The sequence below is a fragment of the Neoarius graeffei genome, chromosome 1 (assembly GCF_027579695.1).
Source record: "Neoarius graeffei isolate fNeoGra1 chromosome 1, fNeoGra1.pri, whole genome shotgun sequence".
In the NCBI taxonomy this organism is placed as follows: Eukaryota; Metazoa; Chordata; class Actinopteri; order Siluriformes; family Ariidae; genus Neoarius; species Neoarius graeffei.
Genome location: NC_083569.1, coordinates 64,626,291 through 64,647,072, shown reverse-complemented (window position 1 = coordinate 64,647,072; position 20,782 = coordinate 64,626,291). Strand labels below are relative to the sequence as shown.

The 20,782-nt window shown below is 41.0% G+C and overlaps 1 protein-coding gene across 4 annotated transcripts in view; it reads right to left on the bottom strand.

Annotated features, from left to right (window-relative positions):
• The window catches only part of rbpjb (recombination signal binding protein for immunoglobulin kappa J region b), a 153,598-nt gene that overhangs the window by 13,745 nt on the left and 119,071 nt on the right, over nucleotides 1-20,782 (bottom strand). For all 4 annotated transcript variants that reach the window (XM_060915767.1, XM_060915669.1, XM_060915713.1 and 1 more), the window contains 2 exons: nucleotides 16,090-16,230; nucleotides 321-476 (listed from right to left, as the gene is read on the bottom strand). In XM_060915767.1, the coding sequence (XP_060771750.1) occupies nucleotides 321-476; nucleotides 16,090-16,230 (297 nt within the window). The remainder of the gene's footprint in view (nucleotides 1-320; nucleotides 477-16,089; nucleotides 16,231-20,782) is intronic.

Here is a 20,782-nt window from a genome sequence, read left to right as displayed (position 1 = left end):
ATTGTTAAAATTGAGAATCTATATGTCCACAACACTTCTGTTACGTTCTGACTTTGGCATATAAATATGTTTTTATTACATCTCAGAAAATTAAAGTTATCTTTTAACATATCATTCATTAAAGATTACATGTTTTGTGACCTGATGGTAAAAAAAGAAATGGTTTTAGGTGAATTTTTAAAAATAAGTTCATGTCCCCATTTCAGTACCCATAAGCGTGGAATCACTCATATATATATATATATATATATATATATATATATATATATATAAAATGTATAAAATGTATAAAATGTGTGTGTGTGTGTGTGTGTGTATACCTGTAAGCTTTCAACCACAGGCACAGGGGTGACGGATGAGTAGACTGGACCCATTCCCTCATAGAAGGTGTATTCTGCTTTATCTGTGCTGATGATTGTCCAAGAGGCACCGTCATTGATCATCTCTTTATTTGGTTCTTTTGGGCATGGAGTGGCCTGGGAAAAAGCACACACACACAAAAGATAATGCAGCAAATGGGTGCATATATTATTAATGAAACAATTAGGTATATTTCGACAAGATAATCTTGGAAAGCCGATTGAAAAAAATTATTTATGAGATGATAAACGTTACATTACGGTACAGAGCACTATAGTAGTGCATTATAGAGCATGACATACAGTGGATATAAAAAGTGTACACATCCCGTTAAAATGATAGGCTTTTCTGACGTAAAAAAAATGAGACCATAATGAATAATTTCAAAACTTTTCCCACCTTTAATGTGACCTATAATCTGTACAATTCAATTGAAAAACAAACAAATCTGTTAGGGGGAAAAACATAAAAAATAAAAAACCTACAATAAGCTGGTTGCATAAGTGTGCACACCCTTAAACTAATACTTTGTTGAAGCACCTTTTGATTTAATTACAGCATTCAGTCTTTTTGGGTTCACACCTGCCATCAATTAAAATGACTCTGATTAACCCCAAATAAAGTTCAGACATTTACTCACTTTCATCCTCCAGCAAAAGCCAGGGTTCGCAGAGAGGGATATCATTGTTGAAAGGTATCAGTCAAGAGAAGGGTACAAAAAAATTTCCATGGCATTAGATAGAGTGGTGCTTGAAAGTTTGTGAACCCTTTAGAATTTTCTATATTTCTGCATAAATGTGACCTAAAACAACATCAGATTTTCACACAAGTCCTAAAAGTAGATAAAGAGAACCCAGTTAAACAAATGAGACAAAAATAATATTATACTTGGTCATTTATTTATTGAGAAAAATGATCCAATATTACATATCTGTGAGTGGCAAAAGTATGTGAACCTTTGCTTTCAGTATCTGGTGTGACCCCCTTGTGCAGCAATAACTGCAACTAAACGTTTGCGGTAACTGTTGATCAGTCCTGCACACCGGCTTGGAGGAATTTTAGCCCATTCCTCTGTACAGAACAGCTTCAACTCTGGGATGTTGGTGGGTTTCCTCACATGAACTGCTCACTTCAGGTCCTTCCACAACATTTCCATTGGATTAAGGTCAGGACTTTGACTTGGCCATTCCAAAACATTAACTTTATTCTTCTTTAACCATTCTTTGGTAGAACGACTTGTGTGCTTAGGGTTGTTGTCTTGCTACATGACCCATCTTCTCTTGAGATTCAGTTCATGGACAGATGTCCTGACATTTTCCTTTATATTTTGCTGGTATAATTCAGAATTCATTGTTCCATCAATGATGGCAAGCCGTCCTGGCCCAGATGCAGCAAAACAGGCCCAAACCATGATACTACCACCACCATGTTTCACAGATGGGATAAGGTTCTTATGCTGGAATGCAGTGTTTTCCTTTCTCCAAACATAACACTTCTCATTTAAACCAAAAAGTTCTGCTTTGGTCTCATCCGTCCACAAAACATTTTTCCAATAGCCTTCTGGCTTGTCCACGTGATCTTTGCTGCTCGTCTGCAGTTTGCTAATGTTATTTTTGGAGAGCAGTGCCTTTCTCCTTGCAACCCTGCCATGCACACCATTGTTGTTCAGTGTTCTCCTGATGGTGGACTCATGAATATTAAACATTAGCCAATGTGAGAGAGGCCTTCAGTTGCTTAGAAGTTACCCTGGGGTCCTTTGTGACCTCACCGACTATTACACGCCTTGCTCTTGGAGTGATCTTTGCTGGTCGACCACTCCTGGAGAGGGTAACAACGGTCTTGAATTTCCTCCATTTGTACACAATCTGTCTGACTGTGGATTGGTGGAGTCCAAACTCTTTAGAGATGGTTTTGTAACCTTTTCCAGCCTGATGAGCATCAACAATGCTTTTTCTGAGGTTCTCAGAAATCTCCTTTGTTCGTGCCATGATACACTTCCACAAACATGTGTTGTGAAGATCAGACTTTGATAGATCCCTGTTCTTTAAATAAAACAGGGTGCCCACTCACACCTGATTGTCATCCCATTGATCGAAAACACCTGACTCTAATTTCACCTTCAAATTAACTGCTAATCCTAGAGGTTCACATACTTTTGCCACTCCCACCCAAAAAGACTGAATGCTTTAATTAAATCAAAAGGTGCTTCAACAAAGTATTAGTTTAAGGGTGTGCACACTTATGCAACCAGCTTATTGTACGTTTTTGATTTTTTATGTTTTTCCCCCCTAACAGATTTGTTTGTTTTTCAATTGGATTGTACAGGTCACATTAAAGGTGGGAAAAGTTTTGAAATTATTTATCGTGGTCTAATTTTTTTTTTTACATCAGAAAAACCTAGCATTTTAACAGGGTGTGTACACTTTTTATATCCACTGTACAGTAGGTACTATACGCCATTATGCTGTACCCTATGTCGTGCGCATATATAGATAATAGGAATTAGTTTAGGGTTCAGCCATCATTGTGTGGAGGGGGTTCATGGAAGGGGGGGGCTGCACGAAGATGAGTTTACAATTTATTCTGGATCTTGGGACCCCTTGTAAAACTTAACTACACACCAGCAGAGAGAAAACTTTATACGCTATCAGAAAAACAAATCTGAAGCAAAATTTCTGAGAAAATGATATCGCCTCTCAATATTTCACCTTCTGTGGTAGTACAGAATTATATGTACATGATTGCATTTGAATATTAAAGGCTTTAAACAGTTATAATTCACATTTTTTACCTAATTTTTTTAATCTTGTGCAAAGACTGCTCATTCCCTCCCAATTATAACTGTTTAAAGGCTTTAATATTCAAATGCAATCATGTACATATAATTCTGTACTACCACAGAAGGTGAAATATTGAGAGGCGATATCATTTTCTCAGAAACTTTGCTCATGGTTTTCCCCAAAGCGTTTTAGCGTATCGGGCCCGATACGCTTGCTCTGCCTGCCGATACGCTTAGTCGCTTTAATTAAAATCCAATACGCTTAAATTTATACCGATACGTTAAAATTTCCTACCCACAAGTAACTAGATACATAGGAGAGCAAATAACAGATCCATTTACATACTGATTGATATTTGTGTTAAACAAGCGGCCTTTTTTTCCCAATGTTTGTGTAGATTCTGTCAAAGTAATATGTCCACGTGGTATGATGGAAACAAACTAATCTGTTAGCTACGTCAAGATCACGTGTTCAAACCGTCCAATAAAAACACTGAAAGAAAATGTCAAACATCCCGGAAGTTTCCGATTCATTATAAGCGATCTCATCGGCTGCCGATTAGGGGTGTGCAAAATAATCGTCATGACAATGCATCGCGATACTAACTTTCACGATATACTGCATCGATTCTTGACGCCAAATATCGATTATTAATTTTAAAAAATGAATAAATAAAATTGTATGAATGGTTGGCGAACATCAGCTAAAAACAAGTAGAATACAACTTCCAGTCCTGTAGATGTCGCCGTGGAGTTTTTGACGCCCGCTGCCTTCATGCCAGTGGCATTTCCAGCGGCGGGCTACTGCGACCTAGACATTCTGCATAGACATCATATGCGACTGCGACTCTGTTTACAAATCTCGCTGGAACAGCGCGCACGACATGCTTGAGCGCTTTTTAGAGCAACAGCCTGCCATCCACGCTGCACTCCTGTCTGCAGAAATACGTAAATCTGAGAAGGACATCTGCACACTCACCGAGTCTGACATAACTGCTGCGGTACTACAACATGCTAAAAGAAATATGCTTAGTGAGTGTATTGTTTCCTAATTTGAGGATGCTCCACAAACTATAAATGCATAATGGTGATGATACACGGGGCAACTTTTTGGGCAATGTTGCCGAGCAATGTTGCTGGGCAATTGCGTTTTGACTCTTTTCTATTGAGATTGGGCAACATTGTTTCTTTCTGAATGGTTTTGATAATCTCTGGCAACTTTTTGAGATAAGCCAATCAGAACGCGAGTATCGAGTCATGTGACCTCCGGTGAGGTTCGGATCAGAAATTTCAAACAAATATGGCGGCCGCTCAGTGTCAGTGGAGTGAAGAGATGGAGAGACTCCTCATCTGTTTTTTACGCCGGTAAGTTATTTTAATATTCTATATGGAGGAATTTACCTCACCAAAGCTCTAAAAAACAACAGACAGCTTGATTAAATGGTCACAGCAAAAATTAAGACATCGTTTTTTTTTGTTTTTTTTTAAAGCTAACTGTAAACTGCCATTGCTAACTGTTGTTGCCCATTGTTAGTTGCCCTGAAAAGTTGCCCTGTGTCTCACCTAGTTGCCCGTTGCCAGCAACATTGCTCGGCAACATTGCCCAAAAAGTTGCCCCGTGTATCATCACCATAAGGCATTTAAATATAATGTAAAGTAATGTAACAAATAATATAATGATGATAATTTAATGCACTGAGTAATATAGTATATATATTTTGATATTTATTATTGCCTTGTCCTCCCATACTGCAGGTGCTGCAAAGAAATTGAAAACTGCTGCTATTAGTTTTCTTTTATTATTTTTAGTTTTATAAATCCTATGCAATTTTTGTCATTAGTGTGTCCACTTGTTAAGTATGGAAACAGTAATATTCATTTTAATGGCAACTACCTCCAAAGTCGTTTCAATAAATTCAGTTATGAACTGAGTTGCTCTGAGTTATGCATCAATTGGAGACACTATCCAGATCGTACACAGCCACTGGTAATTATGCTCTTTTTTTTTTTTTTTTTTACATTTTCACTGAAGTATGTTGAATATATCGCAATGCATCGCAATAATTCAAGAATCGTGATGCATCGTGATAGTATCGCATCGTAGCATGTGAATCGTGATTCGAATTGAATCGTGACTTCTTTGCCAATACCCACCCCTACTGCCGATGTTGTCCCGCACCAGACGGACAAAGCCGACTGACTTTAATAAGCGAGGAGAAGACTCGCTGGACAATTTGATCCACATCAGCATGGATGACAGCGAGATGGACTATGAGAGGGGTGCCCAACACTGGGCCAAGCAAAAGCCAAGGAGAATTAATCTGCTTTAAAGGAGTAGAAAACTTAATTCATTAGTTTGGGTTTGCAGAAAGATTATGTACTTATAAACACTCTCACGAAGTGAAGGTGTCCAAATGTGTCAAATATAGCATAATTCCAAATAATAATCATAAGCAGTTTTGGCAGTGTGATGTCACTGGGATCCATTTAACAAAAGGCGGCTCCGGATTATTCTTTTGTTAAAGGCTCGCAGTGACATCACACTGCCAAATATGCTGATCATTATTATTCCAAATTATGCTACATTTGACACTTATTAACAAATTCCCTTCATGAATGTTTTTATAAATACATAATCTTTCTGCAAACTTAAATGTATGAATTAAGTTTTCTTTTCCTTTAAATGTATGTTTTAATCTTAATCTAGTCCATTTAATAAAGTGCCAAAATTTAAACTTTATAATATGCAGTTGTCTTACTTTTCTTTTCAGTGCATCTTAGTTATACATATATTACGGTAATTGCATCAGAAACATTCTAAATCATTACAGTTATAATAATACAGCAACTTATTTTAAGGTGGCAGGTCTTAGGTTCAGATCCCTTTGTGATCAACAGGAGGTCATGATGATCGATTCTCTTCATTGGATTGCATAAGCTGGAGCAAACCACTGGTCATATTTTCATGCACATTTTTGTTACAACACTACTTGATCATAGATAATTAAGTGCAAGGTATCCCCGTAGATTTTCAATCTATCGTATACCTCAGTAATCTATAACAAAACAGTTTAACTTGCATGTTGAACTTTAAGGTGAAATTTCAAATGTGTATACATTAATACTACACTAAGTAACTTTAAAAACGCACATTGATAAAACTTGCTGAATTCGTGCTGAGTTTATCTCAAGAAGAAAAGAAATATATCACAATGGAAAAATAACTTCGTTCCACCCGAATAAGTTCCAAATCTGTGCTCAAGTCAGAATTTAAGGGAGTTGTACTCAATAACGTACAATATGACTCGGGTAGTCAATGACATGGACAGGCTTTAATTTTCAAACAAATTTTGCATACACTGTACACACACAATCTTGCCTATAAATACCCGGGGGAAATGATGGGAAAATTGTCATTATTGAAGATGCCACGCCTAAGCCAAAATCAACGTGAACAGGCCATCGGGATGTTGCGTGCCGGAAGTACACAGACAGAGGTCGCCCGGCACTTCGGTGTTCATCATTCGACCATTTCCCGTTTGAGTCAGCGTTACAGACAGACAGGGAGCACCAGGGATCGTCCACGCCCTGGTCAGCCTCGAGTCACGACGCCAGTTCAGGATCAGCACATCAGGCTAGCTCACCTCCGTGACAGATTCCTGACACCCTCAGTCACTGCTGCTGAGACCCCTGGACGACACAGACCCAGAATCTCCAGCATGACGGTCCGAACATGGACCAACTGTCACTTTGAATTTTTTTATTGTCAATTAATTCTTGAGTTTGACAATAAATGTCCTTTATCGATGTTTCAAGATGTGTGTGCATTACATACAATATCATAAATTTCAAATATATGCATGGATCTAAAGTGATATCGTGTTGAATTCCATTGTGCGTTTTTAAAGTTACTTAGTATATTTAGGTCAGAAATCACTGAAGCACTGTTAAAATCTATCCTATAATCATGTATCGAAAACCTCTGAGACCCTGAAAATGCACCTGAGAGCATCTATTTTCAAAAAAATTTTCCGGGGGGGGCATGCCCCCGCACCCCCCTAGTTTCGCTTCACGCCATTGGCGCTCAATTGTCTGTGTTTTATCGTGCCAGAATTTAGGGCTTTCATTTTTTTTCTGGGGAAAACACTGTTTGCTTCAGATTTGTTTTTCTGATAGCGTATAAAGTTCTCCCCAAAGCATGATGGCTACCAGCTGGAGAGAAGCGAACACCTGCTTCCTCAGAGTCACATGAAACCACGTTTAAGTTTTTTAAAAGAATTTGACAGCCATAATGAACATGTGGTTTCATTTCTGCAAATCATAAGCATTTACATGCAGCAAAACCTACACACATCTGAATAATGATGTGTATAAATACTAAAGATGACGCGATGCCACTTGCTTTTCCAATACTAATACCGATACCCTGAGTATCAGCTGATACTGACACTCATCCAGGATTTGCTTTAAAATGCTTTTCACCCGAAACCTTTTCACAGTTAAACTTTCACAGTCAAACTCTTGATAAACATTTTCAGCTCCAAAAATAAACATCTTCTCCAAATCCAATTTCAATCTTTGCCATTTGTTACAAGATCCCATATCCGATATGCTGTCTCTGATATCCGAGCCATCATTTTATGCTGCTATCGGCTCAAGATATTGATACCTGCCCCTTTTCCACCAAAGCAGTTTCAGGGCTGGTTCGGGGCCAGTGCTTAGTTTGGAACCGGGTTTTCTGTTTCCACTGACAAAGAACTGGCTCTGGGGCCAGAAAAAACGGTTCCAGGCTAGCACCAACTCTCTGCTGGGCCAGAGGAAAGAACCGCTTACGTCAGCGGGGGGGGGGGGGGGGGGGGGGGGGGGGGGGGGGAGTTGTTAAGACCAACAACAATAACAAGACCGCAAAAGATCGCCATTTTTAAGCGACGAGAAGCAGCAGCTGTACAAATGCAAAGTCATCCATTATTATTATTAGGGCCCGAGCCCTATGGGCGAAGGCCCTATTGTTCTTGTAAGAGTTCACTATTATTATTCTTCCGTCTTCTTCTTTATTTTTCTCCGCTGTTGGGCCATTTTCGGGGCACTTGCCATGGGCGAAAACGCACAAAATTTGGCACCAGTTCCGAGAATTGCCACCGCTACTCAGACCCAAAAGCCCAAACTTGGCCGGGGCTCTGGGCCTCTATAGCGCCCCCTAAGTCGTTGTGATTTTGGTCTCCCGCATTCAGGTGCCTGGTTGCCATGTAGTTTGTAGTAGTGGCATGCCATTTGGTACGCATATGTATCTCACTAAGCCGGACAAAAATTTAATGCCAATGCATTAGCCACGCCCAACAGGAAGTGAGGTTATTTCACTTTTGTGCGAAATGCATGGCCACGAAGACGGCGCAACTCCTCCTAGACCGTTCATAGGAATGTCACCAAAATTGATACACATCATCTACAGACATGGCTGACAAAAGTTACTAAATACGTTTCACGTAGGATTAACCGTTCAGAAGTTATACGTCAATCAATTTTCGATGCAAAATTTTACATGCTTAAAAATTCATAACAAATCTTCTGATTGCTCAAAACTGCTCATACTTCACACACAAATCAGTCATTGGGCTTCTGACATGTTACCCAATTTCGGTGATATTTCGCCACTGGGGGCGCTATTTTTGGGCAAAAAATCCAATCTTTCCTCAAATTTGGTCAAACTTCACGGCCACCCTCTCACTACCTCCCATGTCATGTATACCACATTTTGGGTATTTTCGTCCATGGGAGGCGCTGTTTTTGGCCGACGCAATTGCTCCAAAACGGGTTTTTGGTAAATTATTCGATTATGCTTTCCCTTCACACCACTACCTTGTGATAGTACGTTGCTGTTGTAGACACTTACTTTTCCAACTCATAATCGCTCATGTACAGCATAGCGCCACCTACTGACATGGGAAAAACCAAAAAATTTATTCTTCAAAAATCTATATCTCATCTTCTATTTTCTCAATTGTCATCAAACTTCATACGCAAACTCTTCATAGCTCACCTGACACGTACGCCAAATTTTGTGCACTTTCGCCCCTGGGGGTGCTGGTTATGGCAAAAATGATATTGCAGCTTCTGATTTGTCAAACTTGGCAAGCAAACTCTTTACAAGACCCTTTTTGGGGCGCTTGCCATGGTCGACAACCCACGAAATTTGGCTCCTTTTTCTTAGACTGCCACCGCTACTGAGAACCAGAAGCCCAGATCCAGGCGGGCCCCAGGGCCTCTTTAGCGCCCCCTAAGTCGTTGTGATTTTGGCCTCCCGCATAAAGGTGCCTGGTTGCCATGTAGTTTGTAGTAGTGGCATGCCATTTGGTAGGCATATGTATCTCACTAAGCCGGACAAAAATGTAATGCCAATGCATTAGCCACGCCCAACAGGAAGTGAGGTAATTTCACTTTTGTGCGAAATGCATGGCCACGAAGACGGCGCAACTCCTCCTAGGCCGTTCATAGGAATGTCACCAAAATTGATAGACATCATCTACAGACATGGCTGACAAAAGTTCCTAAATACGTTTCACGTGGGATAAGCCGTTCAGAAGTTATACGTCAATCAATTTTCAATGCAAAATTTTACATGCTTAAAAATTCATAACAATTCTTCTAATTGCTCAAAACTGCTCATACTTCACACGCAAATCACTCATTGGGCTTCTGACAAGCTACCCAATTTCTGTGATATTTCGCCACTGGGGGCGCTATTTTTGGGCAAAAAATCCAATCTTTCCTCAAATTTGATCAAACTTCACGGCCACCCTCTTACTACCTCCCATGTCATGTATACCCCGTTTTGGGAATTTTCGTCCATGGGGGGCGCTGTTTTTGGCCGACGCAATTGCTCCAAAACGGGTTTTTGGTAAATAATTCCATAATGCTTTTCCTTCACACCACTACCTTGTGATAGTATGTTGCTGTTGTAGACACTTATTTTTCCAACTCATAAACGCTCATGTACAGCATAGCGCCACCTACTCACATGGGAAAAACCAAAACATTTTTTCTTCAAAAATCAATATCTCATCTTCTATTTACTCAATCTTGATCAAACTTGATACGCACATTCATAACAGGTCACCTGACATATCTCCCAAACTTTGTAAACTTTTGCCACTGGGGGCGCTGTTTTCAGGCAACATTTTATATCTCGGCTTCTGATTGGTCAAACTTGATCAAACTTGACACAACAACTCTTCATAGGTCCTTTGACATGTATACCAAATTTGGTGAACTTTCACCACTGGGGGCGCTCATTGCGCTGTAGCAGTTGCAGGAGAGGTGTTTACAATCATGAGGCACCAGGAGTATGTTGTTTTGGTTGCCTTAAACACACATGACTTGTGGGGAATGGGTAGGCAGTCGGGAGCAAGTGTTGTAGCGTTACATACAGACTAATAGATGTCTAACAGAAGACAATCCTATGTAGCTATAGCTTGGTGACTGATGAGGTAAATACATTAATTTGGTTGGGAAGCCATGGCATAAAATTTTCTGTCCATGACAACATCTCAGCGCACCGTGTACTCTGTGTCCGATTCTGTGCTTTGTCGCCATTGTGGGAGTAATGTCTCTTGCCGAAGAAGCTGTGGAAGGTATTTCGCGGGGACGCATGCCCCCGCCCCCCTTGGCCGCTGGCGCGAGGGCCCGTCGAGGCCGCTTGCGGCTTTAATTGTTGTTGCTGCTGCTTCTTCCGTGTTGTTTTTGCTTCAATATTCACGCCAAGGTTTATGCAAACATAATGACGTAACTGACGTATACAGCGACGTAATGACGTGGCTTCCCTTAGCACTGCGAGCTATGGAAAAGCAAACTGGTTCTCAGCTGGCTCGCAAGTTGAACGAGTTGTGAACCCGAACCAGCCCTGGAACTGATTTGGTGGAAAAGGGGTAACTGAGTATCAGATCAGTGCCATCTCTAATACCCCCATTTACAGTCACACTGATAATGTTTGTTTATCGCTATTTTGCTGTGTGGGAATGGGAGCAACACGGTAAAGTCGAAATGTTCATGAACCCCTGGTAACATTAATGCAATCTTTCGTCAAAGCAACCGCAGAAACTGGAACCACTGGTTTACCATGTTGTGACCGGTCATGACGTTACTTGTGGTGATGTAAATGATGATATTATATAGACACGAGTGCTTTACCTGGGAAATACAGTGGCATGCAAAAGTTTGGGCACCCTTACTGAAAATGTCTGTTACTGTGAATAGTTAAGTGAGCAGAAGATGAACTGATCCCCAAAAGGCATAAAGGTAAAGACGACACATTTCTTTTCAGCGTTTTCTGCAAGATTTGTGTATTATTTTTGTTTTGTACAATTGGAGAGTGAAAAAAGAAAAGGAACACCATGCAAAAGTTTTGGGCATCCCAATACATTTGAGTTCTCAGGTAACTTTTACCAAGGTTCCAGACCTTAATTAGCTTATTGAGCTGTGGCTTGTTCAAATTCTTCGTTAGGAAAGGTCAGATGATGCAGATTTCAAAGCTGTATAAATTCTCTGACTCCTCAAACTTGTCCCTAAAATCAACAGCCATGGGCTCCTCTAAGCAACTCCCTCGCATTCTGAATAATAAAATAAAAAGCAGAAGAAGGCTACAAGAACGTAGCAAAGTGTTTTCAGATAGCTGTTTCCTCAGATTATAATGTTATTAAGAAATGGCAGTTAACAGAAACGGTGGAGATCAAGATGAGGTCTGGAAGATGAAGAAAACTTTCTGAAAGAACTGCTCGTTGGATTGCTAGAAAGGCAAATAAAACCCTGTTTGACTGCAAAAGACCTTCAGAAAGGTTTAGCAGACCCTGGAGTGGTGGTGCGCTGTTCTACTATGCAGCGACACCTGAACAAATATGACCTTCATGGGAGAGTCATCAGAAGAAAACCTTTCCTGCGTCCTAGCCACAAAATTCAGCGTCTGAAGTTTGCAAATGAACATTTAAATAAGCCTGATGCATTTTGGAAACAAGTCCTGTGGACTGATGAAATCAAAATAGAACTTTTTGGCCACAATGTGCAAAGGTATGTTTGGAGAAAAAAGGGTGCTAAATTCCAGGAAAAGAACACCTCTCCAACTCTGAAGCATGGGTGTGGATCGATCATGCTTTGGGGTTGTGTTGCAGCCAGTGGCACAGGGCACATTTCATTGGTCGAGGGAAGCACGGATTCGAATAAATACCAGCAAATTCTGGAAGCAAACATCACACCATCTGTAAAAAAGTTGAAGTTAAAAAGAGGACGGGGCCTACAATAAGACGACGATCGAAAACACACCTCAAAATCTACAATGGAATACCTCAAGAGGCACAAGCTGAAGGTTTTGCCATGGCCCTCACAGTCCCCTGACCTAAACATCATTGCAAATCTGTGGATAGATCTCAAAAGAGCAGTGCATGCAAGACAGCCCAAGAAACTTGTAGAACTGGAAGCCTTTTGCAAGGACGAATGTGTGAAAATCCCCCAGGTAAGAACTGAAAGATTATTAGCTGGCTACAAAAAGTGTTTACAAGCTGTGATACTTGCCAAAGGGGGTGTTACTAGGTACTAACCATGCAGGGTGCCCAAACTTTTGCTTCGGGCCCTTTTCCTTTTTTGTCATTTTGAAAATGTAAAAGATGAAAATAAAAAATTGTTTTTGCTTAAAATATAAAGGGAATGAGTCATCTTTAACTTTATGCCTTTTGGAGATCATTTCATCTTCAACTTGCTTAACTGTTCACAGTAACAGCAATTTTGACCAGGGGTGCCCAAACTTTTGCATACCACTGTACACCACTCGTATTTTTCATACGAGCTACATCTGAGACATGGAGACCCAAAACCGTGACAAATCTCCACGTCACTCGTGAGGAAATTGATGAATTGTTCTGATAAATTTGGGTACTTTTTGTTTGTGAATGTGTCTATATAATAAAAAGAACATCACACGTTGGCTTGAAGGGATGAGGTTTATCTTCTCATGTTGAAAAACTCGCACTTTTTTATACAAAATACAATCACAGATCTGAGTGACATATTTCTCGATATTTCACTCCAATGATGTCACTCCCAGTGTTTTCCTGCTGACTGGACGCGCGTTGTCAAAATGGCGAACCGGTTCAAAATTAAAATTCTTTTGATTAACTTGCATTTTTTTGTGGATGCGTCCATAGAATATAAAGAACATTACACGGTGGTGCAAAGTTATAATGTTTATCTTCTTGTATTGAAAAATATTTCACTCAGTCGTGAATATGTTCATCACTCAAGGATAAACTTCATATCCTCGCAAGTGCGTAATTAGTGATGCAGTGCCTAGGCACGCATCACTATTGTTCTTCTGTGTGTTTCTTCTTATTATTAGTGAAGCAGAACCTAGGCTCCCTAGAAATTTTGATTCTTAATAACCCAATAACCGTACATCGCACACAGACAAGCAATATATGTAATCGGACTCGGTGTGCTATTACTTTGTTCATCATTCTGTGATTTTTTCGCGACATAGTCGCGAAAAAAATCACCCAAAATTTCCCATTCATTTATATGGAATTAATTGAAAAACGACGCACATTTTCAACGTTTTTCAAACCTCCGCTGCTATGGCATGCTTTCACCTAGAGACATGATTCAAACTTTAAAACGTAGACGAACTTCTCCTGTGTGGATCTGGCATTCAACTTTTTTGCTAGGTTCTATACTTTTTGATCAGTCCCAGCTCAAACACCATGATCACATCTGGAGAAATTCAGGCTTTATAATGGGTGTCTATTGCGTTACACACCAGTGGGGCTCAGGAATTTAGAGTATAGGCAGCTTGAAAAAACAGCTCTAACTTTCTCATTTAAACTGTGTTTTCAGCCACAACTTTCATTCTACACACATAATTTTCTCAAAAGTAGTAGTCACGCTTGTCCTGATTCACACAATGTGTCTACCTGCACAGTTTTTGAATGAGAAGCATGAAAGTGAGGAGAGGACAGGCGCGCTGCCCCATAGACTCCCATTATAAACGTGGCAGCGCTTTTACTGCAAAATCAGAAAAGTCACTAGTTTTTAACTCGCTCTACTGTCCTCATTTTTACACTAGAGACAAAAACATTACGGCGGCACGGTGGTGTAGTGGTTAGCACTGTCGCCTCACAGCAAGAAGGTCCGGGTTCGAGCCCCGTGGCTGGCGAGGGCCTTTCTGTGTGGAGTTTGCATGTTCTCCCCGTGTCCGTGTGGGTTTCCTCCGGGTGCTCCGGTTTCCCCCACAGTCCAAAGACATGCAGGTTAGGTTAACTGGTGACTCTAAATTGACCGTAGGTGTGAATGTGAGTGTGAATGGTTGTCTGTGTCTGTGTGTCAGCCCTGTGATGACCTGGCGACTTGTCCAGGGTGTACCCCGCCTTTCGCCCGTAGTCAGCTGGGATAGGCTCCAGCTTGCCTGCGACCCTGTAGAACAGGATAAAGCGGCTAGAGATGATGAGATGAGACAAAAACATTACATCAGTGTGTTCAGGAGAGCCTTGTGGCGCTCAATGTGAAAGAATTTTGTGAATATCTCCTTCCGTTTTTGTGTAAATCCCCGTTGTTTGGAGGGAGCGCTCTGAGAAAATCCTTCCCTTTCTGTGTGCCTCTCTGTCTCTGTGCTCAGCGCGCGGGTGGGGGAGGGAATGCTCGCTCTCTCACACACACACACACACACACACACACAGGAGGGAGGGGCTGCTCCCTCTCAGAGAGACACAGGCTTGTAGCCTCATGGCAAGTCACACATTCACACAGTACAGCTCAGCTCCTGCAAAAGCCACTGCTACATGCACTGCATCACTCTCACAATTTCCCACAGGGGAATTGTCTCTAGTTATCCTCTTTATACAGTGCCACGGATCTCCCGACACCTACATAATCTAAATACTTGTACTGCCTCGCTGTTAAGCAACCGCAGCAAATTCAAAACAACAAAGACAGAAAACAGCTGCAGATATGGCTGGACATTGGAATGAATTATACATCGTATCCGATCTCACATGTTCTACGCTTCTTGTGGAGGTTTGTGCTCCGCAGCTTCCCATTAAATACAGACAGGTGGGAATCCATGACAAGTGCTACCTTACTGTTATGGAAAACTGAGTGGGAACAAGAGCAACTGTGAGCAACTGCTCACTTACATATCCCCCCCGCTCTCGCTTATATCAGAACGCAAGCAGTCGAAGGAATCGGACACTTGTTATGAACGTTGACTTCAACAAATAATGAACCCTGAAACCAGTAAGTAAAGAGCCGTGTCTCTCCCCAGGGATTTCAAACAGCATCCTGGTAAACCGTCATTTTGAAAAAGCATTTTGCTTCTTGAAATAGCGTCAAAATCCACCCTAAATGTTTCGTAAATACATTCAGTCGGTAAACAGGAAGTCGATGCGCGACAGACCTGAAAACGGTATACACGGTATAGAACCCCAAGCTGAAGCTCGGTACCAAATATCAAGCAGTTGTGATTTGTAGTTGTTGTGAAAAGTGTTATGAAAATTTTGTAAATCCACCTGATATGTTTCGTAAATACATTTCAGTCGGTAAACAGGAAGTCGATGTGCGACAGATCTGAAAATGGTATAGAACCCCAAGCTGAAGTTTGGTACCAAGTGGCTTTGATTTGTGGTTGCTGAGAAAAAAGGTGTTTCGGATGGACAGAAGTAAACCAGGATACTCTCCCTCCTTTGGAGCGGGGGTATAATAAATAATGAAAATGTATCATCCATCTTTTGTTGTTTTTACCCGATACAATAATGGGTTTCGTATATGAAAGGGGCTTATACCGTACATACCCTCTCTGGCACCGTTATTCCACATGTGGTTGTGGAAAAATATTCCAAATGTTTATCCATTAAGCAGGACTCAGGATTTTTTTATTTTATTTTATCTGACAGTATTTACAGCATAATGCCGTCTCTTACTTGAAACTGGATGATCCTCTCTTGGGAAAGGCACAGGTACATCCTCTCTGTATCCTTTAGGTAGAAGGCACACTTATGCAGCTGAGACACTGGATCGTCTGCGTCCAACAAGGCCGTCTGCTTATCCACCTTACGGATGATCTGTACGAAAATACATTCACATAATACACACACACACTATAAGAATAATCTTTAAATACATGAGGAAATATTTTTGCTCGAGTTTCCATGCAAGACACTAGAGGATGCCACAGAAAATTTTATCCAGCATCCTCAACACTGGAGCAACGCAGTTAATACTACTTCTGATTATTTGCGCTTTTCCCTATAAGTTCTGGGTTATCGATGTGTACTTACGCTGAAACTACAACGTGTAACAGGAAATCCAGTCGGTGTCTCTGTGGCTCAATTTTGCAAAACAGCCAAAAAATGAAAAATGTACTGTAGCTTTCAACTTAATGAAGTGGATAATAATATACTTCGACGCATCTCGTTTCAGACGCCATAAATATAGCTGAGCAAAACGATGTGGAAATTATTATTGCGTTACCATGGATGCAAACGGTGCACCTTTTGGCGGATGCCACCTTTTTCACGGCTGTCTGGGGGACTTGTGTGAATCGTGCAGATCCGATGAGTTTTTTTTGGGGGGGGGGGGGGGGGGGGGGGGCATTGGAGTGTCTGATTATAATTTCATCAGAGTAAATTCTGTATTAAAATTACTAAATAAGCAAATGCCGTTACAGTCCATGAAACATAGGAAGTATAAGTATGAGAAGAAAACAGTAAATCAGAAAGCTGCGCACGTAAAGCCAGTTGGCTGCGCGCCATTATCTGCTGCTGGCTGCACTTCACTGCACGCGCAAGGATTTCCATCAGTCCAACGTAAGTTACGTAATTGGCTTTACGTGCGCAGCTTTCTGATTTACTGTTTTCTTCTCATACTTATACTTCCTATGTTTCATGGACTGTAACGGCATTTGCTTATTTAGTAATTTTAATACAGAATTTACTTTGATGGAATTATAATCAGACACTCCAACGTCCCCCCCCTCCAAAAAAAAAAAACTCATCGGATCTGCACGATTCACACAAGTCCCCCAGACAGCCGTGAAAAAGGCGGCATCCGCCAAAAGGAGCGCCGTTTGCATCCATGATTACGCAGTGGTCAGTCTGCATAAAGAGGTCGAACACCTCACTTAGCTCAGAACGGCTTTTTTCGCATAGTGAATATCAGGCTTTGATCAAGTTGTTCAACAGCTACGTGCCACACAGAAATGTGCACAAGCATAACGAATTCAGTGTGGAAAACATTAAATACTGACTCTCGAATTGAACACGATGTACCTGCACCGTCACGTCACCAAAATATGTATGTACATACGCTCATGTTTACTTTGAGCCATGTTTACTACGCTGGGTAAAACATCACCACATACTGTACACGCCACTGCTCCAGCAAGTTTTCCAAAGCGGAGGGCACCAGTGATTATCTCGGGCAATTTTGCACGCATCACTATACACTACCGTTCAAAAGTTTGGGGTCACTTTGAAATGTCCTTATTTGTGAAAGAAAAGCACTGTTCTTTTCAATGAAGATCACTTTAAACTAATCAGAAATGCACTCTATACATTGCTAATGTGCTAAATGACTATTCTAGCTGCAAATGTGTGGTTTTTGGTGCAATCTCTCCATAGGTGTATAGAGGCCCATTTCCAGCAACTCTCACTCCAGTGTTCTAATGGTACAATGTGTTTGCTCATTGCCTCAGAAGGCTAATGGATGATTAGAAAACCCTTGTACAATCATGTTAGCACAGCTGAAAACAGTTGAGCTCTTTAGAGAAGCTATAAAACTGACCTTCCTTTGAGCAGATTGAGTTTCTGGAGCATCACATTTGTGGGGTCGATTCAATGCTCAAAATGGCCAGAAAAATGGCTTGACTATATTTTCTATTCATTTTACAACTTATGGTGGGAAATAAAAGTGTGACTTTTCATGGAAAACACTAAATTGTCTGGGTGACCCCAAACTTTTGAACGGTAGTGTAGATAAAAAAAAAAAAAACTATAGACAAATAATCCATCTTGCAAAATTCGCCATACTGGGCAACTATCATCTTCTCTTCTTTTGGCTGTTCCCGTACAGTACGTTCGGGGTCGCCACAGCAGATCTGTTCCACATATTTTGATTTGGCACAGGTTTTACACTGGATGCCCTTCTTGATGCAACCTTCCCCAATCTATCCGGGGTTGGGACCGGCTTGTCTTGTACAACCTTGGTTGTACTTGGCTGTCTTGGGTATTTTACCTAACCTGCATGTCTTTGGACTGTGGGGGAAACCGGAGCACCCGGAGGAAACCCACACAGACACAGGGAGAACATGCAAACTCCGCACAGAAAGGCCCTTGCCGGCCACGGGGCTCGAACCCGGACCTTCTTGCTGTGAGGCGACAGTGCTAACCACTACCCATACTGGGCAACTATGCAAGACAGATTACTTTTGTAAAATAAAGTAAGCAAATCTGAAACTTCTTAGTTAACCAGTTTAATACAGTGCTCCAGAATATCACGTCTGCACACTTGGCGTCTTGAACTGCCACTCATGGCCACACGTATTTGTGTTCTGAACACAATCATGGCACGCGCATATAAGGAGTCTCACGATACACGGACTTTGCATAGTATACACTCTGTACCTTGTGTCTGACGTTACCAAGCCTCGACTGTTGGTTTTCAACTTTTCCCAACCATGCGTTGCCTAATCTATGACGTTACCCTGTCTGTGGCTCGCTGGACCAATCGCCTGTTTTTTGACTCTGCCTTTGTCTCACGTTTTGCAACTGTTTGCCAATGTGCTTTTCAATAAACTCTTTCAGCACTTACGTCCGTCTATCACCCATTAACATGACAGTCTAACGTTCATTAATACTACTACTAATAATAGAAATACATTTTATATATAAGATAGCATTAATTGAACAGTAATATTAGTCCAGGATATTAAGGTTAGATTAGATCCAGTCGAACACGTTAAATGTTAATGACGAGCTTTTCTATAGAGCTACAGTACTGTGCAAAAGTCTTAGGCACATGTAAAGAAATGCTGTAGACCAAAAATGGCTTAAAAAAAATCCTCGTAATAAGCCATAATAAATAAAACAAAAATCAATATTTGGTGTGAGACAGCCCTTTGCTTTAATAGATAGATAGATAGATAGATAGATAGATAGATAGATAGATAGATAGATAGATAGATAGATAGATATTGATTTTTATAGAAAGATAGGTAGATAGTTAGTTAGTTTCAGGTACAGTGAGTGCAGTTTGATGCGGAAATGAGCTGTAGGTTTTACTGAGCGTCTTACAGAACCAGCCACAGTTCTTCTGGACACTTTGACCGTCACACTCGCTTCTTCATTTTGCCCCAAAACCCAGCAGCCTTCATTATGTCTTTCTTTTTTAATCTAAAAAATGGTCTCTTATGTAATATGCTGCTCAGATACAAAACATTTTCGTTTGTAATCGATAACGTAGAAGTCATAAAATAGAAATCTATAACAAAGTTTGCATGAAAAAGAAGAAGAAGAAGAAAAAAAAAAGAGTGCCTAAGACTTTTGCACAGTCCTACCGTATATATCTAGACTCGACATCCATCAGTCCTAACTTTTGACTGAATTTGCTTAATCCATAACTTCTACACGTACTTACGTTCTGGCACACAGAGATGTTCGGTTCGTGTGTTTGGCGGCATCACTGCTTTTCAAACGTACCTTGCTGCACTGACTCATTATAAGACAAAATGGTCGAGAGAGCATGACTATGACCCCACGCTAACCGCGTGCTGTGATTGGTCAACATGCATTTCTTTCATTGCAAGTTGGCAATGCTCGCGAATGCGCACTTTCTTTCTGTGGTGGAACGCATGGACCGGGCACTTGGACTGTTCTGGAAAATTATGAGTCGGGCGCACGTAAATTTGGGCGCGGCACACGCTCTGGAGGGCAGGGCAGGGCAGGGCAGGGCGCGGTGACCTGCTGAAATAAACTGGCTGGAAGAGTGCACTCCTCTGAAAAAGCAGCCCTGTCTCTAAAGCGAACCGAATGCACAAAATACCTTTGGCTGAACAATTCATAAAAGCACTCAACAACAAATGTCCATTAATGATCGAGTTTAGAGTAAAGAGGCTTTTATTTTCTTTTGCGCAATATTGTTGTTTGTGCTGCTACTACTGATGCATTAGAAAGAGAAAAGCTGAAAAACACTGGAGTGTTCATTAAGACAGACTGAATTAATGGGTTATTAAAAAGACGAGCAGAAAATGGTTTCAATTTAAATTCTAAAGGTTTGGAACAGTACTGTCGATATTTTCTTGAGAACAGGATGTCTGTTATCCAGAAGTGCCAACACTGATGACCAGGGGAAAAACAAAAACAAAACAGAATTTTACCAAAACTCTAATGCGTCTTGGGTGACTCGACGGCTATTTCCCCCCCCCGCACGTGCACAAGTAGCAGTAAGAAAACAGCAAGGAAAAAAGGAATGACTGCTACTTAATAAGAAGCAGCTCCACTATTCTGTTTATCAGCCAAAGACACCACAGTCCCGCTTTCCTGATTTTGATTTCACCAGGCGGTCAGGAGGCTCAACTCCCTCCCCCCTCTGCCACAGATTCTGCTCGCACACCCCCCT